Source organism: Sphaeramia orbicularis, chromosome 9, assembly GCF_902148855.1.
Source record: "Sphaeramia orbicularis chromosome 9, fSphaOr1.1, whole genome shotgun sequence".
Lineage (NCBI taxonomy): Eukaryota > Metazoa > Chordata > Actinopteri > Kurtiformes > Apogonidae > Sphaeramia > Sphaeramia orbicularis.
In genome coordinates this window covers 50,465,292-50,492,525 of record NC_043965.1, presented here as the reverse complement: position 1 = coordinate 50,492,525, position 27,234 = coordinate 50,465,292, and the positions used below count along the sequence as shown (strand labels likewise).

General features: G+C 38.0%; 1 protein-coding gene across 1 annotated transcript in view; it reads left to right on the top strand.

Moving 5' to 3' along the window:
- si:ch211-158d24.2 (multiple epidermal growth factor-like domains protein 9) overlaps window positions 1-27,234 on the top strand; it is a 69,874-nt gene that overhangs the window by 5,215 nt on the left and 37,425 nt on the right. Inside the window, exon 2 of the mRNA XM_030143096.1 lies at window positions 3,383-3,587. Coding sequence (XP_029998956.1) covers window positions 3,383-3,587 — 205 coding nt within the window. The remainder of the gene's footprint in view (window positions 1-3,382; window positions 3,588-27,234) is intronic.

The window sequence follows — 27,234 nt, the reverse complement described above, 5'->3', positions numbered from 1 at the left end:
AATTTCAACCCTGTAAAAACAGTAAAGCTAATGGTGGCCTAAGACTTTTGCACAGAACTGTATATTTGACAGCGTTTGCATCTCTTATCTGTCTGTGCAGAATGGAGACATGCAGTCGTCCCCACTCACCACACCTAACCTGAGAGCACATGAATAATAGATGGCCACTCGGTTCTCTACAGGGTCATCAATGTGTCTGTCATCATATCCTCTGGTTTCATTTGAACTGCACAAAATCTGCTTAGAATCACATATAGAAATAATGACAACAGTTAGTCTAAAAGTGCTTCACAATGGCAGATCCCGCTTTGTGAAAATGATACGTTTATTGTGTACAGAGGAGGGTCCACTGGAAAGCAAAGCGGCTTTCTGGAATTCCTGGAGCGATGAGAAAATGCGGACATAGAAAGTGAATTAGCCAGACTTCTCACTCCTCCAGCGCTGAACACCTCCTCGGGGCTGAGAACAGCAGAACTGTGAATGGACCGGGAGGTTTTAAATGAATGATCGTGGAGGGATGAGTGTAAAGGAGGGTGTTGGTGTACAAGAAATATACAAAATAACTGGAGCTGCGATGATTAGTCAGTAATGACAAGATGTGGATCTTGAGGTTTTTTCGTGTGTTCTATGATAGTAACTAAATATCTTTGTGTTTTGGATCACTGGTCTGACAAAACAAGTCATCTTTTTTTTTTTTTAAACTTGTCTTGCCCAGCATCATAACAGCAGAATAGTCGTTTGGCTGCCGTTTGTGCTGAACAAATTTGCTTTGCCAAGGGAAACTTCATAAAGTATATGAGGCTCCCCTTGATATTCTGCTGTCTTATTTTTTTGAGTTTCGTTGAACCACATTTCAAAATCGACATGTGGTTCAAAAGAAGTCATTTGAACGATTTTCCTTCAATATGTATCTGAAATTGTACACATTTGGCTGTATTTGTATGGAGCAAATCGTGATGAATAAATCTAGATGACGCCTACTCTCATCTTATTTTCATAGGCTTCATTATGAGATGATTCATGAGTTTTAAAGTTTTACCATAAAATGATTTAAAATGAGCTGTCTACACAAGTGTCAGGTTCTGATTGTATTTAATTGAAAAAATTGCAGCATTTTCTACCATCATAATGATAACTTTTCAGTCACTTTTGAGATGATAATGTTTTCTATTTTTCACATTTTTCTGCAATATAGAACAAATTAATTGGCTCATATAGAAAGTAATCAGTAGCTTAATGATTAAGCTACTGATTACTTTCTATACCTATATATCTATTCAAAACCATTTCAGTGTGAACAAGCAAATACTGATTATTGATTAAGCCTTAATCAATAATCAGTATTTGCTTGTTCACACTGAAATGGTTTTGAATTGTAATACGACAAAATATGATTATTTCAGGATGTAGAATATGTTATGACAAATATTCACCTCTGCCAAGGAGGTTATGTTTTTGCCAGGGTTGGTTGGTTTGTTTGTTTGTCTGTCTGTTAGCAACATAACTGAAAAAGTTATGGACGGATTTTGATGAAATTTTCAGGAAGTGTCCAAAATTGGACGAGTAACAAATGATTAGATTTTGGGAATGATTTGGATCACAGTCTAGATCCAGGAATTTTTAAAAGGATTCTTTATCATTCAGAGATAGGGAAGTTCTCAACATATGTGTGTGTAACTCCACAATGAATGGTCAGAGTGCTTGGTAAAAAAAAAAAAAATACAAAATAAGTTCCCAACAGGTTCTACAAGATATTGAAGATTGAGGATCCAGATCAGTCTTTGGGGGGGGGGGGATTTTTTGTTTGTTTGTCTGTCTGTTGGCAAGATAACGCAAAAAGTTATGGATGGATTTCGATGACATTTTCAGGAAATGTTGATATTGAACAAGGAACAAACTAGAAAAGCAACACCCCTCCCCCCCGTCCCCCCCGATCACCACCAAAATTTAATCATTTGTGCCAGTATCAACATTTCCTGAAATTTTCATCCAAATCTGTCCATAACTTTTTGAGTTATCTTGCACACAGACAGACAAACCAACGCTGGCAAAAACATAACCTCCTTAATGGTAATGATAACATTTTGGTGGTGATGGGGGGGGGGGGGGGGCTGATCTGCCTTGTCTGCGCTCTCCAAGTGCTCTTCTAGTTACAAATGGTTATCCATTTATGTTTAGTTTAATTTCTTTTTTTTTTACCTCCGCCAAGAAGGTTATGTTTTTGCCGGCATTGCTTTGTCTGTCTGTCTGTCTGTCTGTCTGTCTGTCTGTCCATGTGCAAGATAACTCAAAACCTTATGGACAGATTTGGATGAAAATTTCAGGAAATGTAGATACTGGCACAAGGAACAAATGATTAAATTTTGGTGGTGATCGGGGGGGAGCACTGATCTGCCATGGCAGATGTCTGCGCTCTCCGAGTGCTTTTCTTGTTTGTTAATGTATTAGTTCTTCAATCGATCACATTCTCCTGTTCTTAAGAAATTAGAAATGTTAGCTTTTGAGCAGGTCATTAAATTTCTAAAATTCACCTATAAATACTAACATAATGAGGCTCCTCAGGTGCTCAGTGACGTACTGGTTCCTCTTTGAGTCTCAGTAAAATAAAGAAATGTCCAATGCAAAAATGTTATATGATTTTACATAAATCCTCACTTGGAATAAATATGTGGACCTCTTTACCCTCAGAACTTAAACATTTTTTAATGAGGGAAAAGTCATGTCATAATAACTCACTGTGTCTTATTCTATTGTATTTTATTGTAAATTAGACTGTACTGTGTACTACTGTGAGTGTGTATGTATTTTGTACAGTTTTTATGTTGTGTTTTATGTACTTTAAAAACCCAGAAGCGGACTGGTATTGCAGACTTGCTTAGGCTATAAATGCTTTGGTCTATAGCAAAAATCTATGCTACATTCTTGTCCCTGTACAAATAAACACTAAACAAAAAAAGTAGATAAGGTGTGACAGTAGATAAACTGAAATAAGGATATTAGAGCAGGTCTCTGATGTATTTAGGAGCTACCTGATAAGACTGGAAGGGCTTTTTCACAGACCTACACAATCATTAATCAGCTATAAGAACTAACACTCAGTTTTCTGCATAATGTGCAGATGTAAACATTTTCATAATGTAATTTTACTTTTTTCACTTTAAAACATAAAGAAAACTTATTGGTTATTATGTTATTATTTTACTGGTCCAACCGACACACTTCAGATCATATTGTTCTGTGTGGCCCCTGAACTAAAATGACTTTGACACACCTAAAGTTTGGTATTTCCCCAAGACAGAAGACAAAACAGAACAAATCACACCCTTAATCTCACTATGATTTTATATTCTTTGTCTTTCCCCTTCTTTGTTCGTCCACACAGAGTCTGTTTGTAACTGCAGCATTGGTGGTGAGGGGATTTGGGATCCGGACGAATGCAACACAACCACCGGTCAGTGTTTATGTGTGTCCGGCTACACTGGCCTCCAGTGTGAGGACTGTGAGGAGGGACACTTCACCAACGGCACCAACGGCTGCCTGCCCTGTGCCTGCGACTCCTACGGCGCGGTCAACCACCTCTGCGACAGGTCAGTCCACTTTCCATTTATAGAAAGATGACCCCTAACAATGCCATGCATTTATATGTGTTATAAATACATACACTGATCAGCAGTAACATTCTGCCCACTGGCAGCAGAAGTAGTAATAATATTGATTATTTCAGTACAATGGTACCTTTCACTGGGTTGGATATAATAGCCAGCAAGGGAAGATTTAGTCTGTGAAGCTAATGTCTCGGAAGCAGCAAAATGATCAACATAAGGAGCTGAGTGACTTTGCCCAGGTCCATGTTGTAATGGTGATGACTGGGTCAGAGCATCTCCAACTGCAGGTGTTGTTGGGTGTTCCCATGGATCTGCAGCTAACATCTTGGTCCAGATGCCACAGCACACCTTCAGAGGTCTGGTGGAGTCTAGGCATCGGGTCAGAGATGTTTCTGTAGAAAAAGGGGAACCTACACAAGATCAGACAGGTGGTAATAATGTTCCGCTCCCAACGATGCTGGATTGGTTGGAGATCCTGTTGTTCTTTATATTTTTGGTAGGTTCTAACCATCACAATTTCTCCCTTGTCAGAGTCTCAGTACTCTTGACCATTTTTGCTATTTCCAACACATCAAGTTCGGTCTACATCTTCAATTTCTGCCAAATGTATCCCACTCACCGTCAGGTCCCACTGGAATGGGATAACTAACATTAATACCACTCTTCCTGTCACTGGTCACAATGCTATGGCTGATCAGTCTATTTAGATCTCATTTATGAGAGACAGTGTACAGTATGATGGAAAGGCTCTGGTTTACTTTCAGCCAGCCTTGTAATGTCCAGTAATGTCAAAAATGTGATCTGCAGTGATTTTATTAGATGTCATTGGGTAATGTGACAAGTTTCATCACCCTGTTCTGTACAACATAAAAAGAAATAACAAATAGTGACTTCAGTGACTTTTGACTTGTAGTTCTTCTTTGGATCTTTTAAGGCTAACCACCAGTTTTGTTAACCAGTAATTCTTATTATTTAGTGTGCTGTTTGGTTTTCTAAAAAATTTCATTCAGCAATTTAGAGGGTTTTATATGTATCTTTGTATAATGCAAGACAAGTTGGTAGTGTTTTTGCAGTACGGTCTGTTTTTGTAACTCAAAAGGTCAAGCTGTATTGTTGAAAGGAGAATAAGGTCATTGTAGAGTTGTTTTGTTCTTAACTGAATCACTGGATGAGTCAATGAAATTTGTGAGTTTTTTTGTCTCATGAGCAAAGAAAAATACACAGCTAAAAGCCACACAAAAATGTGCATAATGCATCATTGGTTAAGAGGCTAAATGTAATTACACATAAAGGTACTAATGTGGCCTCTGTGCTTTGTGGTCAGTCGGGGTCAGACGCCTCCCTCCATGCTGACTGAACAAACAACCTGCTGAAGCTATGCACCCTGTTGCAACACAGACTGCGTATGTTACCACAGCAGATATGCCGTGGTCATGCGTCAGCTGTTGTTAACCTCCTCAAATATGTAACCTCATGTCCGGGTTATGGCACTACATGAAGATCACAAGAACCGTGGCTGCTCAGCTTTAAGATACTTTTGTTTCCTGTGAGATTCATAAGACTCATACGCTGTTAGACGTCATTACTGGGAGAGACGAGAGGAATCGGGTTGAAAAAAAGCGCTTGTTTATCTTTTCATCTTTTCAACACACCACAAACCCTCCGCTATCTGTTGTAGCCATTCTTGATTATCATGATAACTGTGGCTACAGATGGCGTGCCAGGGGTTTTCAATTCAGCAAGACTATCACTTACACATAATTACAGTTACTGTGACAAAAAGGATTTCCCATACATGATACACCTGTTTAGTGTTGTGTTTATGCTTTCAGTGGGTGTTTCATGACCACAGTCTCATGGCTGAACGCAGCATAACTACGTTCAATTCAATGAATAGGCTAAGTAGTTTATATCTGGGTTTTCCTTGGATCTAGCATTTTTTCTAAGTTTGAAGAAAGACTTAGGGGCATGTTTGTGGAGTTTGGGGATCTTTTCACATGAAATATTTACATTTTTCATAATAAAAAATAATGCAGAAATTAGCAATTTTTGAACCATTTTTTATACCCTATATTATATAAAAAAAAATTGGAAGACCATCTCAAATGATAAATGGACTGAACTTATATAGCGCATTTTCTACACCTTCATGGTGCCCAAAGTGCTTTACAATTCCTCACATTCACCCATTCACGCACACACTCATACACCAGTGGGCGGCTGCTGCCATGCAGGGCGCTGCCTGCCCACTGGGAGCAATTTTTAGGGCCTTGCCCAAGGACACTTCGGCATGTGGACAGTCTGAGTTAGGATTCGAACTGCCGACCCTTTGGTCATTGGACGACCCGCTCTACCAACTGAGCCATAGCCGGCCCCCCACAGCTGCTTCAAAGCTTATAAACACAACTACCTGAACGGCAGTCAGGACTAACTACAGTCATTGGCGAATGTCATTTCAGTTAGTCTGGTGCTTTTCATTTTGATTTTACCTGAATTTGGTTCAGGTAGTGGCCAAAGTGTGTTGGTTGCTGCAACTAACCTCTAATGTTAGGAAAAAACCTGTATATAAGATGACCACATGAAAAGGCCTGTTTTGGATTTCAGATCACATGTAGATACAATCTTACCATTTACTGTGACATTCACTTTTCTGTCTCTCACTCTCATTCATGTTTGTTTGTGTTGCCTTCATGCAAATTTCCTGCCATGTTCAGGCTACAATGAGGATAGAGTGAAGAGAACAAACAGTAAAGCATATTCTGCAGTGATCAACATTTTTCTATCGTTACATCACACACCCTCAGTGGATTACATCCTAATCTAAACCATGATTCAAATCATATGCCACAGATGAATACAGCAGGGTGACTTAACCCCTTGTATTCATCAGCTGTTAGGTTGCTCCTTGGATGCTAGCGTTTGCCACGGCTGATTGCAGAATTCAGATCCTGTGCACATTTGCTCAAAAACCGTACACAAACATTGCCCTAATAATTGCAGCCAAACTCGAGGTTACTCTAAAACACAGTATTTATTATTTATTGTTAACAGGTTCTTGTACAGAAGTTGTTATGTTTAGGTATTCGCGCATGGTTTTTCTGTTGAAGGATTTGAATTTGTACTTGGCTGACTGCACAACAGCCACACAAGTACACGAAAGTATGAGTACAAATGCACTGACTGTTCCCGCGGCCTTAGTGTGTAAATAACAAAGGCCGGGTTGAGGACAGAGTGAGTGCAGTTTGTGACTGACACAGCATTTTGCAGCACATGGGGAAAAAACTCTACGATCTAAACTTGGAAACAAATTGTTATATCAGGCTGCATGGGTTTATTTTAGGTCTCACTGAATACACACCTTGTGATCTTCTCAGGTATACACAGCTTTGTTACATATTTTGCATGAGCGTGACAAAGCCAGATTCAGCTTCTAGAAGATTTGGAATGTACCTTTTTAAAGCAGATCTATCTTTAGCCCAACAGAGCTGAGGCCTGCCAAGCTGAAACAGACTGTCTGCTGTGAATTAGTGTTTGTTATCTCATAAGGAGTGAGACGAGATGCTCTGGGGCTCAGCTTTGCTCAGACACAGTGTTCATCAGGACACCACTGCCTCGTAGAATCACTCTGGCCTCCCTGAAGGCTGCACGACAAAACTCAGTGCTTGCTTCGCCTAAAGCCGAAAGACACGCAGTGGGTCTTACATGCAGCTTCTTGTCATGTTACCGGAACTGTGACTTGGAAATGGAGCCGTGTGCGTGGGTTAGGACGGCGGTAAAAATAGTGGCTGTACTTTCTGTCCTTAACCGTGGAAAAGGAATGTTGGTGCTTTCAAATAAGCCCCAATGAATGGCCGCAGTGTGGAGGACTTATGTTGTCATGCTCTTGATACACGTCACAGTGCAGGATTATGTAACACAGAGGTTCAGTTCTTCGACAGTGTTTTTCTTGTTTGCGGAAACGCTGCGTCTGAAACCCAGAGGGATGTAGGTGAAGGTGCAGACGAGGGTTAGTTGAGACCTATGAGCTTTCACGCAGTAATAGAGTCTGTGTTCTCAGACAGTCTGAGCCTGGCTGCTGCTAACACTGCTAGCCTAGCCTCTAGCCCCACTGAGGAGCTTATTATCATGAGCTACACAGATTAGCCAGTGCTCCAGCCCCCCTGCTTGGTCTGCTGCTGTAGGTATCTCCCTCATTAAGCAAAGAGCCATTCAGCCGCTTTAAACTCCTTCAGAACCTCCATCATCCTGTTGGTTGGTCAGTAGCTTCACTGAACACCCTTCCCCCCACTGTACTGTGTCTGACCCCACCTTCCAGAACAACCATACATATTTATGATTTCCATCATGGTCGATGACCGTGTTGTATCAACCTGTTCTGAAAGGGAATAATCAGCCCTTTTCTGCCTCCTGTCTGTCTTTTTATGACTGTGCCTTTCAAAAAAACACATGTTCAGAGACATTAGAATACAGTAAGAAAAGAAAATGAACAGAGTGGTGGAGAATCAGAGAAACAAATGGTGAGGTTTGCCGGTGCCAAAATGCTGCTGAGAGGATGGAGGTGCTTTAAAAAAAAAAAAAAAAAGGGAGGTTTTACAATGCTTTTGTGTCAGTGTTTTTAGATTTGCATCCACTTGGTTTAATGTGTTTGATGAAACAAATGTTAAAGGCCTGACCCCTTTATCATAGAGACGTATAATGTGTGAATTTGGTTATTAAGTAGATTTTTTGTTGTTGTTTTTCTTCCATCCATCCACTGCTTAGTCCTGGGGAGGGTGTGGAAAGGGTGAAGGCGGGGTATGCCGTGGATGTGTCACCAGTTCATCACAGGACTGACATACAGAGGAAACACTCACATTCACCTTCACACCTACAAATGATTTAGACTGATCAGTTAACCTATAAAATGCATGTGTTTGGACAGTGGGAGAAACCAGAGAGAACCCACACAGACATGGGCAGAATATACAAACGCCACACAAAAAGGTTTTTGTTTAGAGAAATTGTGTTTTGGGAGAGTTTAAGAAATAAACACAAGATTGGACCTAATTAAATTGGGAGAAAAGCAGTGTCAGCTTTACAAAATTAGGCCTGATTATGCTGCTGAAAAATATTTAATTTTAGGATAACAATGATTGAAGTGCGCATCAAGGATGTACAAGAGGAAGAAAAACAACTAATATTATAATATAATTACTAATGCCATTTTGGTAATTTTATACTATTTCTTAGTTGTTTTTTTCTTTCTAAATATTAACTGCTACAAGACAAATTTGATAACCAACATAATGAAATTACAGTCATGACACAAGCTCACTTTTGGCATAAATGTGTTTTATTTGCCAATTAAAGTTTTTGAAAGTCATTAAATACTTATAATTGATGTTCAGTGTACCTCAGATACATGTGGAAAAAGACTGAAAAAAAAAACAAAAAAAAAACTGAAGTAGCAAAGGTTTAGAAAATTTGGAATAAATTTTGTTTATTTATGAGAGTTTATAAAATTCACACATAAAATTCCTCAAAAAAATTTTTAACAAATTTTTTCTCATTTCAAAATACATTTTCCTGAAAATATAAGTCATTACTTACCCAAAAATATAAGTTTGATGTAGATTATTGTAACTTAATTTTTTTGACCAGATGTTTACCTTCCCTTGACCTCGCCCATATGTTGAACCTTTCTGAACCAGTCGCTCCTCTGGTTTATCCCGTAGGTGGCTTTAACTGGGACAGATCAGCCTCACCCATATAATAAAAAAACAGGTTGAGAGCAGGACAATTCCATCCTCCCTCAGCAGAGGTGCACACATACATCTGGCCTTAGACAGGTTAACAGGAGCTGGACAGAAGCAGCAGACATTGGTCACAGCTGTTGATTAGTCATTTCAAAATGCCGTCGACGTAATGACACACATACTAATTTATAGCTGGAGACGGGCTGACACAGCCTGAGCACTGACATGGTTTCACTTATGAAGCCAGAGGCAGTAACAGGCTTGAACTGGCCAGCTGGTCGTGGCAAAACCTCTCTTTTTCATTAAAGCACAATGTAGAGTCAACACCATACATGTAGAACTGCTATGATAATGAAATTTTAGCTTGGTTTTGTTAGTTTAGCTAATTAATTGTTTTATATATATATATATATATATATATATATATATATATATATATATATATAATGATTTTGATAACAATGGTTGTCTCTGTCGGTCCATTTTATGTCCCAGTTATCATATGATTGAAATAATTGTATAATAATACACCATATGAAGAAGAGGAGACATTTATTGGCATTGAAGGACATGCTGTGATTTGGCCCTTTCACTAAATCCATTGTGGTGGTATCACAGATGCTCATCGAAATGTGGTCTTTGAATATTAGAAGATAACTGCCTCGAGATAAACAACTGGTTAGTACTAATTGTGCACTTTTGTTTTATCGATCCACAGAAGAAGAATGGGGCATAAGAGCGTTAGTCAAAGCTCGAACAGTAGAAAAGGATCAAATGGTGTTAGAGAAATTCTTTTTAGTTTAGTTTAGTTTAAAAATTCTGTTAGTTTAATTCTGCTGTTTTTATAGAAGTGGATGAAGAACATGGGTACAAATATTCAGAATGATTGATCAGCTCTAAGAATTGTGACTGATAGTGGATTTTTCAAAGCAAATGTAAGTTTAGAGCTTGAAAACTTGGATAGATGATTCATTGGTATCACCATCCCCTGTTTTTCGCCTAAAAATGTTGCCATTGAACACACATTATGTTTACCTGAAATTGTTCAATATTTCTATACTTCCTTGTTTATTTTTTTGTTTTCTTTTAGAAACCATTAAACTCTTCAACTTAAAATTTAAGTCAAAATAAAGTGTGAAAGTAAACATAGAACACCACATTTTTATTCCGTAAACTATTCTTTCCACTCAAAGTCAATATTTCCAATTTAGAAGCCTGATAATAACATTCAGCTATAATTTCCACCAGTATTGATAGTTTGTAAAATATCTAATCAGCAAAGATTAATCAGTCTCTCTGTTACATAACTATTGTGACAGGTCTAAGTACATGTAATGAATACTGTTATTACCCTCTCTTATTTCAGAGTCATTTTTGGTGCAGTATTTGTCATTTTCCCTGAATAGCTGTCCAAATATAGACAGAGTGACATCACGCCGGTATATTTCCAGCAGCTAAGGATAGCGTGACATAGGAGACTTTATTTTCAGCTTTCTAAAACATCAATGTAAATGTCAGAATCAAAGAGTGCAAGCTTCTTTCTAGAGCTGCTTTTATTTTCAGCAGTCATCTGAGGAGGAGAGATACCCTATGGAACGACAATTTGTCCTTTAAAGAAATACAATGCATAGCAGCTCAAGACATTTAATCTGTGTTACTGTGTTGCATTGGATGTGCTGAGGCTGCTGAAAAACCCCACTGCACCTTTTTAATACCACAGATCCTACAGACTGATTCAAACAAGGAAAAGGCCATCCATCAGTCCATACCGGTACATTTTTAGGGCCTCTGGTTGTTGATTAACTCATGTTTCGTGAGAAGTGCTGATAATAGTTTAAGCTGTTCCCACTGCCGTGATGGTGGAAGTTCTCCTTCGATAACAACGCTGAGGGTGTGAATATAAGGAACTGGTGCATTGTGGAGTGGAAATGAGGAATAAAAAGAGCTCAAGGTTTTGAGACTGTCATCAAAAGTGTGATTTAGACGCTTTCAATGTAGTTTAATTAATGTGAATGTGCTGCTCTTGTTTCATGTTTGATGCTGAATGCATTTAGTGTGTGTGTATATGTGTGTGTGTGTGTGTATATATATATATATATATATATATATATATATATATATATATATATATATATATATGTAGAGAGAGAGATTAGGGCTGTCAAAATTAACACTGATTAATCCATCATGATTAATCTGATAAAAAAAATGATAATGCAGTTAACTCATCTGCAGCGCAGAATTACTCTAAAAGTCTCTGGCATCGCATTTCGGACAATTTGGAAAAGGAAATATGAGGACAAAAAAACCCAAAAAAACCAAGATGGAACAGTTGACCAACATGAAGTATTTATACACACTCTGCAGGAAGGAGTTTTCTTTTCACCGAAGCATTTCCACCTTAAAATACCACATTAATGCCAAGCATATGTTAGGGATTCTTGCGACAGCTTGTGAGAAACACGTTATATATGTATATATATATGTGTGTGTATATATATATATATATATATATATATATATATATATATATATATATATTCTCTTCTTTCATGAGTCTGTTTGCTCATGCAAAATGAAGCGCGATTAGCATAGTTTAAAAATGAATAATATTTAATTGTGATTAATCAAAATTAATCCATAGCAACCCTGTGATTAATGCCATTAAAAATTGTAATCCTTTGACAGCACAAATCTTTTTACTTTTATACTTCTTGTGGTTGTTTCAGCTAGTTCTGGAATAAAGGACAAGTTGTTTGTAATTTTCAGACATGTCTTTTTCACATTTGTAGTATTTTTTTTCCATCTATTTAAATTTAATCGAATCAAAGAAAATAGTCCATCGCTGCAGCTCTAGTTAATACAGAGAAGTTTAACAGGTAAACGTTGCCAAACTGAGCACTGATTGTCACACTGAGCCTATCTCAGGATACTTAAATTCACTGAAACTATCCTAATGGAATTCCTTCAGGGTTAAAAGCTCTTTAAAGCTGAGTGACATCTGTAATTGCATCCTTATTCAATGTTCTTAAGAGCCTTAATGAGATTTCCTCGTCTCCTTTGTGGTCGTACTGTGGCATTCTGCCTGCTGTCCCTCCATAAACTGTGTGATGTAAAACGGACGCTCACTGTTACTCAGTTTGTCAGTTCAGGTCATACCAATATTTGACAAAAGAGCCATACCAGCCACTTGAATCTGTCATAACAGCTCTGTGAGAAATGTATTTAGGTCACCTCCTCTGGGCATTGTCTGTATGGCATTTCTTTTTACAATAAAGTATGGAAAGGCGCCATGGTCTGTAATGAAATATTGATTGTGGGTGCAGATGTTTCCGCCTCTGCCTCATGTGTCACCCTGCAGTGTGCACTTTACTGCCATCAGTGCATCTTTATCCAAGTCTGCATCAAAACGTTCTTTAAGTGTTTAGTTTCTTTTGCCAAACATTAATGTGCGACGTGTTTAGATGGTCATATTATGAACTGTAGCTTAATTCCAAATAGATGTTCTGCAAGAATAAAAGTGAGAGACATGAAATGTGCTCTAAGTTTCTAATATTTTGTTTAACAAAACCAATATTTGGTCAATGAAGTGTCAACTGTGCTGGTCTTGTGTTTCTGGCTAATCGAGTTTCAGCAGTGAGCTGTGTGCTCTGTCGCTGCCACTGCAGGGTTAGAGCTGTAAGATGACCTGCAGTCAGATCTGCAGCCATGCACCTTTACAAGGCTCATACTGCCATTTCAAAAAGCATCTTTTAAGAGACAGTTATTATATTTACTTAATGTTTTACTTGCCCCTTAATTAGATTATCCAAGACTAATTTTTGGTAGATATTTTGAAGCTGCTGTGTTAAGTTAAAAAATTAAACATTCAACTTGGTATTTTTTTTTATTGTTAAATAGTAAAAAAAAAAAAACAGAATTATGTTAATATGCTCAATTGTTTTGAGAGCTATTGCAAAAGTACTGGGTCGGTATCGAACTGCGGTGTGTCACGCTGTGCCGTTAAGCAGCATTTTATGTAAATTGTATGTGGATGTCGAGACTTGCCCTGGACCTGTACATGTCTGTGTAGGAGTCTTATGTCTAACTTTTGGACACTTTGGAAATTCTCCTCTTTACTGTCGCCCCTGTATGCCGACTATACACAGAATTGTTGGACATATTTAGAACACAACATGAAGAGTGAAAGTAAGATACAAATGGCTAATTTACCTAAGGCTGGAGCCGAAGTTAATGTTTTGAAAGAACTCAAATGTGCTCTTCCTGTGAAGCATTGCTTGTCTTTTTAGCAGAGTACATTTTAGACTAGTTATATAAACAACTTAAGTTATGTTTCTATCTTTTCTCTCCCTTTTTCATCTTTGTGCTAAGCTAGGCTAACCAAGCTTACTCCTCAACTATCCTAACATGTATACAAGCTAATGCTACTTCTGTTAGCTGACACCAGAAAAGATGGCAAGCCAGTGTACTCTCCAAAGTTTCTGTCTTATTTTACTTAATTTCTGTAAACAATTTACACACATAAAGATTCAGTGGAAGTGTTGTTGGCTTTTCCTCCAAGTAGCAGCAAAAAAAGTTCCAGATTAGCATTACCTACCTTTTGTGACTAGCATGGAAACTCCACAAACTTAGCAGGTACAATTTCATTAAATATGTTGTATTTAGTGTTTTAATACAGTTCAGGTACATGTTGAATATATGAGAAAATATATCAACTGTAAAGAAATTAATCCTAAATATACAGGCTTGGATTGTTCTCATTAGCTAATTGTGGAAACAATAGCTATTGTGTTTCCTAAACTTTAGAATTTATCTTATTTAATAACTTATCTTACTAAACAAAGTGGAGCAGAATAGAGTAGATGTGTGTCACTATCCAACTATTAAATGCAAACCTTGCTGAAATAACTAAAAACAAAAGTGCATCCAATCTGTGTTACACCGCTGCATTTGATGATGTACATTCCAGGAGGTACAGATTTTTAATTAAAAGAAAAGAAATCGACAAACATAAATTCACTATTCTGACTTCCTCACTTGGAATTGTAGCCTTGTTGCACAATGGCTCATTTTCTCTCATAAATACTTGGACGTGTCCATGCTTGTGTGCACGCTGTAGGGCAGATCCTGGCATGTGTATGGACAGCGGTGAAGAGATCATGATTCCTGCTGCTCTGTTACTTAATTAGCACACCCTCCTGGATTTGGCATCACACCCAGCAATGCTACTAAACCTGCTTAGTGTAACTCCCTGTTTACTCTGGCCCACCATTCATCTCTTGGTAATTACATTGGCGATCACTTCCCCTTTACAGAGAAGATGTTTTGCCACTGTCTGCTCACATCTGACACATGTAGCAGCCAATGGGCTCTGCAGAATGGGGTTAAGCTTTGTTGCCCATGTACTACTGACCTACTTAACATGCAGATCTGATGCAGAGCGGCTGGCCCGGCACCGCGCAGTGAAATCACACCAAAACAATAACAGACCCCCTCCCTTATGGGTCAAGAGGGCACTGGGATTACTGATCCCTGAGGGAAAAGGTTTTCAGCGTCTCGTCCACGCCCTCTTATCGTGGGCCATGCGGTGGATCTGCCAGGCTTCACAGGCTGCGTCTCAGACAACAAATCTCTTAGAAAGTGACAGGCTTGTTTTCGAGCTGGTTAGATGAAGGCTCGGTTTGTAGACGCAGATGACAGATTGTGCTGCATTGCCACAGGTCAGTGCCTGACTGCCTGCCAGCCAATCAGAGCGTAGAACAGACGGCCGTGGTGGTGCATTAAAGGGTGTATGATTTATTTAATAATTTCTTCCATTACTCTACTGCTTTGTATGGCAGAGGATGGTTTTTCAGCTTTTAACATGTTGTCCTCTTGCTCTGGCTGTTGATTACACACAAAAAGCACCTCATGTTTTGTGAATTTGACGTGGAATATAGTAGGTAGTGTGTGAACATTACGCATCAGATAATATATTGTGTTCAGCCATTATTCATGCTAGAGCTGTGTCACTATAGCTCTTCACGTAGACAGCCGAGCAAAGCGTCTATTGTCTGATGCACGTGGTAGTTTGATTTTTCTTTTTTTTTACTACACACACACAATCCAGGTCAACACAAGCAGCATGTGCTGCTCGTGTGCTAAATGGAAATGGCATTAAACCACACCCATCTGGCACAGCCTGGCTTGGACTGGGTCTGTTGGGTTTTGGAGTGAAATAAGTCACACAGAAGTAAAGGTACACGCAGCGTTACAGAGATATTAATACGCCAGACATGTTCACCGTGTCATGTCAAAGGTATGGAAAGTGGTGCTTTTATTATTTACCTCACAGATTTATTGATGAATCACATGAATCAGTACGTTTTTTTCTGTGGAGGAAACATAGATTTGCATGGGTTTCAACATCAGCACAACCTTTGCCCTTGAAATGATCCTTTTACTGGCATTAAAACATGCTTTGGACCATTTCCTTCTTATCAGTACTACTTCCTTTTGCAAGTTTCCAGCACCACTGATGCATAAGTTTGAGGTTATCAACAAAAGGAATTGAAAAACCTAGAGGCAGAGCTGTGTGATATGGACAAAAATGTTCTACCAGTAAGCGTTCTCATATCAGTTGTCATTGATATTCATCAAGGTAAAGGCTCTTTTTTTCCTTTGTCCTGAAGGAAAAGTGAGGAAACCAGACATCTGTGGTTCTAAAGTATTCTTAAAAGGTGCATCAAGACAAAAACAAAGTGAAAAACACAAGTTACATAAAAATCCCAATAAAATGATAATGTATGAAGAAGCAACAAGAGAAAAACACATCTATAGTGTCTGGTTTCATGATTTATTGGCTATTTTATGTACTTTATTTCTAAATAAAATCAATGCAATCTTATTCAACAAGGTGAAAACATGGAAACATTTTTTTGAGATGTAACAGACTTGTTACATTTTGCTATGATTTATCATTTTATATCTTATATTTAAAAAAAAAAAAAAACTCTTTGTACTTTACTTGAAAGGTGTTTGATGAATAAAGATTATCATTACTATCATTAAAATAAACAAAATAAAGCCTAAAGTCCAACAAAAAAACACATATGACAAATATCATCATGGTGATAAAATGACAGTTTACTTATGTTATCAACTAAAACACCCTCAGGTTTTTCAGTGTTTTGTAGTTTTACTTATGTGTATTTTAATGTGTAACAAACTTTTTTATGATTATAATTTTTCTGAAAGAGCTACCTCTAGATTTTGTTTACTTATTTTGACTTTTTGGGAAGTATTTGGCTCTTTTTTTGCACATTTAGTTTAAAACTACAGATAACCCTAGCTTTTCCTCAACTTTCATTTCAGATTAAACTGGAAAGGATAATTCAATAATGTCTGTGATTGTTATTGATATCAACTGATGTGCAGAGCGTCATCACTATAACAACACTGGGCATGTCAACTAGTCCTAATTGGATAATACTGAAACAGATGTTGATTCCTTTCCCTAGTAATAATAACAATAATAATATTCTGGTTGTGTTATAACCTATAAATGTGTCCATTATCTGTATGTTCTATGTGATGGACACTGTATCAACCAGTCACAGGCCTATAATCCACCAGACTTCATTCTGACAAATCACATTAGTCATAAAGGACATTCAGAGGACAGACTGGTCCCAGAGGTTTCCACTGCTCAAATAAAGTCACATCCTCTGGTTCTTACATCAGACCGACACAATCACTGGTCTGCAAACAGATGCCAACAGCACAATATTTATTTTATATGTCACTGTTTACTTACTTTAACAAAAGGATCAGTTTTAGACCATGCAGTGTACATGTCACAGTTATTACATATACACTTTACTACAATTGTTTGAACTGACTGTAATTTTCATTCACTTTATTTCTGTTTACAAAGAAGTGAATGATACCAGCATGATGAGCTTGACATTTAAGTTTCCGTTGTTGCTCTTTTTCTAATCTAGAGCCATAACCAAACAAATCAGATGGGATTTATAATATCAGTATGACAGATGATGAGTACATTTATTAGTTTTCTTTGTCTTTTTGTTGAATTTAGTGGCTACCGGACAATGATGAAATAATATCAGTGCTTGAAAATTTAATCTTAACTTGTGAAGATGAGATTATCTGAGATTCAGTTTAGATATATTCCAAACATATAAGGAAACAAGACAAGGATAATCCAAAAGGTTAGTAAATTGTAATAAAAAAAATATCTAAAATTTGCGGGATGAATAATTGTCCTAAGATTTTTTGAGCAGGGCAATCTCAGGATTGTACATGGTGACTGATCTTAATTTGGCATTTGATTTACTTTTCACAGGGATTGTACAGATTGTGTTATAAAAATCTGTTGAAACTCTCCTACTCAGTTAATTATTTTAAATGGCCTGTTTGTTACTGTAACAACTGAAGCAGAACTTACTAATACCTCCGCCCAGTTGCGTAACACTTTGCCCCTCCTGGTCACTGATACCCTGCCTGCCCAGAAATTAATTTGGAGTCTTAACTTTCAATGTTTGTTTTTTTTTAAACTTATGAAAATTTTGGGGTAAAAAAAAAGCAAAAATTGAGAAAAATGCACATGTAAAGAACATGGGTGTGAAATTTCAAAAGAACTGGGTGAATAATAAATTCTTCAAAAGTCTTGAATTTACAAACCTCCATTTAATACCTTAAAAAGTCTTTAACAGGTATTAAATTTGATATGGTAGGACTTAAAATATATTGCCATAAACTTGTTGGCTGTATTGTGTTTAAATGTGTCTCTTAAATGTCCAAACTGTAAAGAAAGTGACATTATTCGACTCAGTTCCACCTGTTCCAACCCAACAATTTACATTGAAATTGGGAAACAATTATCTTTAACTTTGCAGCCCCCAGTGAAAAATGATGTGGGACGGTGAGAATCAAGGTGTTTGAGTAAATAAATATGATTTTATGAATTGTAGGTGTCACAAATTTTTTGCCAGTATGGCTGTGAAATAGGCTGTGAAATGGGCATTAAATTCTGTTCCAAGTAGTCTTAAAAAGGTCTTAAAAAGTCTTACATTTAATTTGTAAAAATGTGTAGGAACCCCGGTGAATAGTGTCTGAGAAATGGGTTGGACAAATTGTTTAAGTTGAAATTTTTTTTAAAAAATTATTTTTTAAAAAAATCCAAGAATTGAAATTCAGCCATCAAACTGAAAGAATCGGGTGAATAGTGTCCAAAAAGTGGGATGGACAAAAATCTTGGATGGACAGACAGAATTTCTGATATATCTGTATACCCCCACCCCAGAGTATTATACAGAGTGAAAACACTAAAATGTTGTTAATCTAGTCAGCCTATTTCAGTTATCTTATAACAATACTTAAAAGCACAAACTTCCACTATCAAACAAAATCATCGAATGTTTTAAAATGTTTAATACCTGTTAATCCATTAATCCTATTAATCCTAGTAAATAATTGGTATAAAATGCAGTTTGTCATCTTTTCATGGTCATCAGATATGACCCATTTGGGAGACTCTGTAGTGAACACGGAAACACTGTCATCTTCTGCAACACTGATTCACCAGTAAAACCCATGGAGTTGGATCAATGACAGTGGATGGACACACTTGGGTTATGTTCAGTTAATGATAGATTTTAATGAAAAGTCAGTTTTTCTTCTGTTTTCTCTGTTTTTGATATAATAACGTTCAACTTTACTCTGAGCTTTTATGAACATCTACGTGACCAGTAGAATAAATACTGGAAAATACCAAATTTTCACTGAAAAAATGCAAAATACAGATGACAATGTGATAATAAATGGTGATAAATCACTTAAGAATGGTTGAATAGAGAGAAAAATTCATTTTGGAACTTCCATAAAAGTAACACTGGGTCTTTATGGGTTAAGTCTCCATCTGCACTTAAGTGTTCAGGTTTAGTCCATATTAATTTACAGAGTTTATGTAAAGTCTTGTTTTGCTACTGAACAAACTATGGTAAAGAATTCTCGTAAATCTGTGAGATGCAGGTCCAACACTGTAATTCTGACATACAGTGAGCCTGATTTATAGAGATTTTAAAGAGTAATGCTAGTGTGAAAACATTTGTGATTCAGTATAAAACACAATTAGGCCTGTATTAATCTATTTACTGAATGAGAACACTGCAGTTGTACATGCGGGAAAATGTGAGCTTGTATTTACTGTCACTTTTGTAATTTTATCAGTCCAAAACAATGTGCAAATGCAGAGTTTGCTGTCAGATACAACAACAAAAACTTATCATACTCAGATGAATCCTCCAGAAACCAGAGAAAAATTAGAAAGAAAACTTGTTATAGTCTGGTTGTAACTCACCTACATTTTATACAAGGTGAGAAAAAGATGGTTATATCATCTTTTTTCCAGTTCACCGATCCCTATCTCTTCTCTATAATACCATGTATCTGAAATAATTACCTTAATATTTATCTTTACTTGCTTCACTTCTGATGATGCTGTTTAACACACTCCATAAGCCTTTTATGCTGCAGTGATTGTCATATACTTTTAATCAATATTCCTTTTAAATATCTCGGTTGTAATTTTTTTTACTTCTATTTTTCTCCACATGCAACTGATGATGTTTTCATTTTGTAAATGGGTGTGATGGCGAAGCAGCGGGTGGAGTATTTGATCAGTTTCTGTGTCGGACTTGGTTGCGACGGGGGTCTGATGCTGTTTGTTTTCAGCTTGGCGGACTGTTGATTTCCCAGCCCCGTCCTCGGCCGTGCCCACGTCCCACTAAGCATCGCCGTGGGCCTCTTCATTTGCATTAAGTGCAGTTGTCTTAACAAAGCCCTGTTTGTGTGAAGGCCCACGCACACGCTTACGGAAAGTGCTCCCAGTCACTCCTGATTTACTTCAATTGTTTTGAAGTCATTGTCAGATTAAGTCTCTGAATCTATTGTCTGGGTCTCAGGGCTGATCAGCCTTGACTTAGCATTGTTCTTCTCCTCAGAAATTACCTTATATGTATGTATGTATGTATGTATGTATGTGTGTGTGTGTGTGTGTGTGTGTGTGTGTGTGTGTGATGCTGCTGCTCATAAGCCGTGGATGATTTCCCCCTGGGAACTAAAGAAACCTCTCACTCTTCCCTCATGTGTAAACGAGCACGTATCCACTATATTTAACAGCTTTAACCTGAGTAAGACGTGTTTTCAAGTGAAATAAGTAGTCTAAGTGGGTGTTATTGCAAGAGAGATCAAATGTAATAGGATTTAAGTTTCCACTGAGATTTCCTCAGCTGTGAGCAATCAGTTATGTAAAGCACATGAAGCCACTGAAAGACATGTAAGATCCATATTCTCATTTCATATCTGTCATGTCTGTTATTTATGAAATTAATGGATGGATGCAAAAACAACCCCCACCACTCTCATTTTCCCAGTGTCCTCTCCCCTCCTAACTGTGCAGCATGTGGTCCCATAACAGGTTTTATGAAGTGATGCTTGAGGTATTTAGTAGTTTTCTTACTTTACTAATCTTATATCAGTCTTACATCAGACCCCACATCCCAAAGAGATGTTGTTTTTAATTAGCTTTCAGACTTCCATCTGGATTTTATCTACTCTGCATGTACAAACTGTCATCATGTTGGCCTGAAAGCTGAAAATGATATTTGTCAAGGGTATAAACATAGAAGAAGAAGTCTTTAGAGGGACCGATCTTTTCTTTGCAATGTAATTAATCACTTGTGAAAATAAAATCAGGCTTTGAGAGTTTTTTATGTTTCTATTTTAAATGAGAATGTTCAAGTTCATGGTCCAAGTGTTATCCTCTCCACATTTAAAAATAATTGAATTTATGTTATTAAACTGATTTATGTGCACTCATTTCAGTTCAGTACAAGAGTCTCAATAGTGTTTTTCTGTTATTTAGTACAGACTGGGTACATTTACTGGAATGTCCCAGTCATTGACTCATGTTGTGAAGTTTTATCAAATGATTTCCTTCACATTCAGTAAAAATTCACGAGTCAATCTATTTAAAACCGAAGATGAATGGACGTCAATCCTAAACATTGTAAAATTGTCCAAAAACCACCTGGTCTGAGTCTGGCACCAGGGAGGAAGATGGCAGGGAAGGTAGTGAGCAACAAAACAAGAAACCAGATCGTCAAATTACTGCAAACATCCCTGTGTGAAGTTTGAAGGAAAAGTTATGCTGTGCTCACTGTGACTCATCAAAACACACTTTGTGTCCTTGGGCATAAACACATCAGGTGCATTCCTGTCCTTATAAAGCATTTCCAAAGCCAGTAACGATTTGTAGTTTAGTTCCTCTTTGGGATGCATCGATGGGAAAATTCTGGTCTGATACAAATATATAAAGTGATAATTTAGCTCATATAGTGCTGATATTGATGTTATTTTCTGTGTATTATTTTAGCATTTATTCACCCTTTTGTACCAAGGAAATCTTCATTATTTGTATAGAAACACAGAATGACTTAAAGGAGTGATATTTTGCTTGTTTTTAACTGGAATTATGCATTTTCAAACATTTCCCTGTGGTCTACATAAAATGTAAATGCTCTGCTTGGGTCTGAACTCTTCATTAATTCAACTCCACAGGTCCATCTTCAGCCCTTTTCTGAGTAATGACACCAGAAAGGTGGTTTTGAGCGTTGGCCCTTTAAATGCACATGAGCCACTTCAGGCCCCACCCCGTCCAGGTTGTCAGCTGTGCTGCTCTGTCCTGGTCAACCAACAACTGAACATTGTAGGTAATAGGCTGAAAGTTTGGACATAGTTTGAGTGTGGACTACAACCGCTGCTGCTGAGAAACAATTATGTCGTACTCTGAAAAATATTCATCAGAAGTCTTGACCTTATATGTGCAAATGTCGTGATGTAACTAGTTACAAAACGTGACAAATTAAGAAGGAATACAGGTTGTAGAAGTCCACTTGATTTTTGCCACATTAAATATAAAGATAGCTTTGCATCACCTGGAGGGTTCAAATTCAAACTTTATGATCTATTGGGGTCCAAATACACAAATAAATGAACCAAAGACTAATACAAGTGGGTTTAGCACAGGGATTAAAGTTCTCCGTCACCACGACGGATTTCCGTCAAATGGAAAAACTGAGGGAGGAAAAAAGTCATACTGAAGTAACTTCCCCACGTGTTTCTCGGAGTCCAGTCGGCACCGCGATCCTGTCCTGGGTCTGCAGGTGTTTAACATGGGCACGCCACGCACAGGGGGCTGATAGGTTTAACAGTGATGATAATAAGATGACTTCTTTATTTTTATGTCGGGAGGAGAGATTGATGACTATTTATCTTTGGAAGGAAACGCTGCTCATTCTGTGCCTCAGAAACACATGGACAAGTTGAGCTTTACCGAAGTTCAGCCTCCAGACTAACTGTAGTTTAGTGCTAACAAGTAGCTTTCATTATGAAAGAACCACAGCGAAAAGGGAAGAAGACAGAACTGATCTACATGTACCTTCATGTTTGGGTTCGTAGCTTATCTCCTCTTGCCGGTATATGACTAGTGTGTGTGTTTGTGTGTATGTGCCCTTCCCGTGCGTGCGGCTGTGCGCGCCGCGGCCTTACGCGGTTACGCGCCCGACTGCATAAGTGCTTTATTTGGACCCGTTTAGCATCTTATTTCTATCTGTGTGGTACAGTACGAAGATGACATTGAATGAATGAGTAACACCCTTGGTATTTGCAAAGCCACTGTATTTTAAATACCCTCAGAGAGTATCTGTAACGGAATATAATTTCTGTTTCAGTTGACGTAATTTCTTCCAATCAAAAGAGAACATGATATTGGCGGGAGGAGGATGTGGACGCAGGTTTGACAACATACAGATTATTTTGGCTAGCATATACGACATCATGGACACGTTTGTAGAGGAAGGTGCTGAAGTGGTAACTATTGAGAGATGCGTGAAAAATAGATGGAGGTGGGCGTGGCTTAATGAGAAGGGAGACGATGGAACTCCAATTAGATCATGGTGCAAAAAAATGAAGCAGCCTGGTGCGTGCATGTGCGGAGTTTGCCACAAGGAAATTCTGTATGGTTCCAATGGTAAAAAAAAAAGTCCTGATCCGCCATCAATCTGAGAAGCTGAAGATTAGTTGGTTAGGGTTACATTTACACAGACATTTTCCCCAAAATTCATGTGCTGTTGGAGTTATGTTTTAGGAGTTCCTAAATTGTTAAATAAAAAGTTTTTCACTCATTTTTTGCAGTAAGGTTTTCTTCTAGTTATTTTCACTTGCTTCAAAGGTTTTCATACCCTTTAAAATTAACCAGAGAGCACCAAAATTGACCTGACGCTTTAAAAATTTTCTGGGGGAGGACCCCCAGACCCCCCACCAATACCACTCGTGACATTTTTTCTAGCCATGTTACTAATCTTCTACACCTGTACACTCTCCCATTCAGTGTGTTTTACAGTATTGCCAAATTTGACTATATAAACTTGTACGCTATAGTAGTATTGTATTGCATCATTTTTAAGAGTGGCCAATGATTTTGACCAGAAGAAAATTTTCAGTCAGCTGAAAAATTTTTGCTTTAATCCCTGGTTTAGCAAAATATGACCCCTTTAACTGTTGTATACTTTTCCATCTGTTCATTACATTGTCTTTGAATGAGCACAAATTCAGAAACTGTTACTGTTGCATAAATGATAAATATTAGGCTCTGTCATCAGTGAAATCATGTCCTGTATGTTGATACTGATTGGGTGATATTTGCCGGTATGTGCTGGCTGACTGGGGTACATCTCTAGATCTTCCCCATGTGTTTGTTATGGTGTTAATGATGCTGCCACCTATAGCTCAGCGTAATTTGTTTGTTAAGATATGATGGCGTGTTCTCATTTCCTGTTTCCACTTCTGTTCATTCCTCTGCTTTCAAAATGCTGTAGAACTGTGCCCATAAAACTCATCCAGTTGTCATTCTACCATTCACCATAAAGAACAGAGGGTGGGGATGAAGTTGATATGTTGCACTTCTTAAACAAATTTAAAAAAAAAAACAAAGTTTGGCGTTAGATAACCTTAGGGCATCAGTTCCCACTGCATCTGCCAAACCAGATCTTTATGGATTCTCCTGATACAGAATAAGGCTTTAATAAGGTGGTTCACATCTTCACACTTTATATTTCATTTATCTGTGCTGTCCAGTTTAGGTGAAGAGAAATGAATAATACACAGCTGAAGGCGAAGTGAATCAATGCACTGCTGTAAATGGACCAGGAGCTTAAACAGTGATAGAAACTTAAAATCTCAATTTACTGCAGGTAAAACACTGACCACAGATAATTGCATTACAACTGTATGTTTTAAATACATGTGTTTTAGGCCCTTCTGAAACCTAACTGGTCCTTCACAAAAGACAGAAGTTAAAATAGGCATACAGCATACAGACTCTAACACTGTTGAACATTTGGACCCAGAAAATAATTTTGCAGGAACAGTTTTGTCAGGACCATACTGTTTGACCTCTCATATCTGGTCAAGACAAGCAAAACAAGGGACGGCTCGGAACAGCTTCATAGTTCTGTTAGACATCTAAAACCCCAGAGTCCACCTGTAAGTCTGGTGCCGGTTTCAGGATGTGTTTATCCTGGCTCAACATGACAACTTCAGCCTTTCAGAGGTATGAAAAGCATGTCTAAACCCCACTGTGGAGGGCCTGGATCCAACTCTGCGGGGTTAGATCAGGTCCTGATGTTCCAGACTCTTAAAGGTTGACTATAGGCTGTGATATGTTTGGGGCAGTATTTGGAATACACATTGAAGAGATGACAGGAGATCAGGAGGATGAAGATAAGCAACAGAAAGACTCGAGTTGGACTGAGTATTAACCAAAGCCTTTCAGTGCATTCCCTTGTTGTTGGTGTAATGTACTCCGAACTGTGCACTAAGTGATATAATCCTCCAGTATCTCTTCCCCCTCTTGGAAAGAAGGCTGATTGCCACATGATGCTAAAAAATATTGAGTCAGAAGTTCACTGAAGGCCTGTAGATTATCATTAGAAACACTGCAATACTGTTCGGAGGAAAACTCTGACTATTCACATTATATTTGAAAGTGTTTCATCAGATATCTTAAAGATGAATATCTCAAAAACAGACTGTAGGAACCAAAATGTATGTTATCTGTGTGGGCTGCAGATGTTCTTCTGGTTATTTTCATTTCCATACCTGGGACATAAGATTATTTGTTCACGTCTAGAGAATGAGTCGGGTGGTACAGTGTTTACTGCACCATCACATTTTTGATCGTCACAAATTTTGATTTTGACTTTCTGTATGAAACATATTGTGACTTGAGTATGGGTTTTATAAATGTGTCATGGCTCAAAGTGAATTTTTTTACTCTTGAGAGTATACCGATCAGTCATAACATTATGACCACTGACAGGCAAGGTGTATCTCATTACAATGGAACATGCCAGTGGGTGGGATATATTGGGCAGCAAGTGAACATGTAGCCCTCAAAGGTGATGCGTTAGAAACAGCAAAATGACCAAGAGTATGGATCTGAGAAACTGTGATGGTCAAATCACTGGGTCAGAGCATCCCTAGATCTTGTTGTTCTTAACCACAGTAAAGTGGTTTGTACCGACCAAAAATATCTAAAGAACAACAACAAGATCTCAACCAATCCCGCATCTGTGGGAGTAGAACATTATTACCACCTGTCTAATATTGTGTAGGTTCCACTCTTTCCACAAAAACAGCTCTGACTCAAGGCCTAGACTCCACTAGACCTCTGAAGGTGTGCTGTGGTATCTGGACCAAGATGCTAGCAGCAGATCCATGAAGTGATGGAAGTCGAGAGGTGGACCTCCGTGGACTGGATTTATTTGTCCTGAGATTGGGATGTCCTTCCTTAGTCCATGTTTGGTCGGTACTAACCACTGCAGACCAGGAGTACCCAACAAATATACTATGGACCTGGTCACAGTCACTTAGTTCCTTATGTTGATCATTTTGCTGCTTCCAACACATACAACTTCGACGACTAAATGTTCACTTGTTGCCTAATATATCCAACCCAGTTAAAGGTCTAATTGTAGTGAAATAATCAGTATTATTAACAGTTCTCCTGTCAGTCGTCAGAATATTTGCCTGATTGTTGTAGTTGCTGTGACTTGTGAGCTGAACACCGAGTCAAAATAATGAACACCTAAAGAAATCTGAATCATGCCAAACTCCAAGTCATTTATCTAGAAATATAGGAATGAACATCAAACTAACTGTAATAACTCGAGTTGGGAGCATTTGTTACCTTTTGAACCCTGTGTTATTTTCGCCAAACTAAATATGTCCAGTTGAGGATGAAAATATTGACCACTATGAACCCACCTTCAGCTGATACTGAGAGCTGGGAAAATCGTATTGGTGCCAGTTAATTGGTTTGTTTCCACTCCACGTGTTTGCTCAATAGTTATGATTTCCTTATTTGTTCCCGTTCGCTGAGTCTTTCGCAACATGCTTACTGTACATTTTCATATCACAAAGATGAGAAAGGTGCTATTTGTTGGCCAGCACTTGGTTTTCCACTGAGATACTATGTCTTTTTTGTGTAAATTGATCTTTAAACAGGATCAATACAGCGCAAAGGTTTGGACAAACTGTGAATGGTAAGAGAAAACATGAGAAGAGGTTCAGAGTTGCAGGGTTCAACATACCAAGCATGAAAGCAATAAGATCTGCCCCCTTCATTCTTCATACCTGGAGTAGGGTTATAGAAAGCAGATGGATGGATGAGAAAACCTGCAGGAAGTCAAATGTGTAACCGCAGTAACAGTCTGGACCTCAGCTGTCACGACTGCAGTCCAAACAGCACTGCAGAGCTTTAGGCATCATTA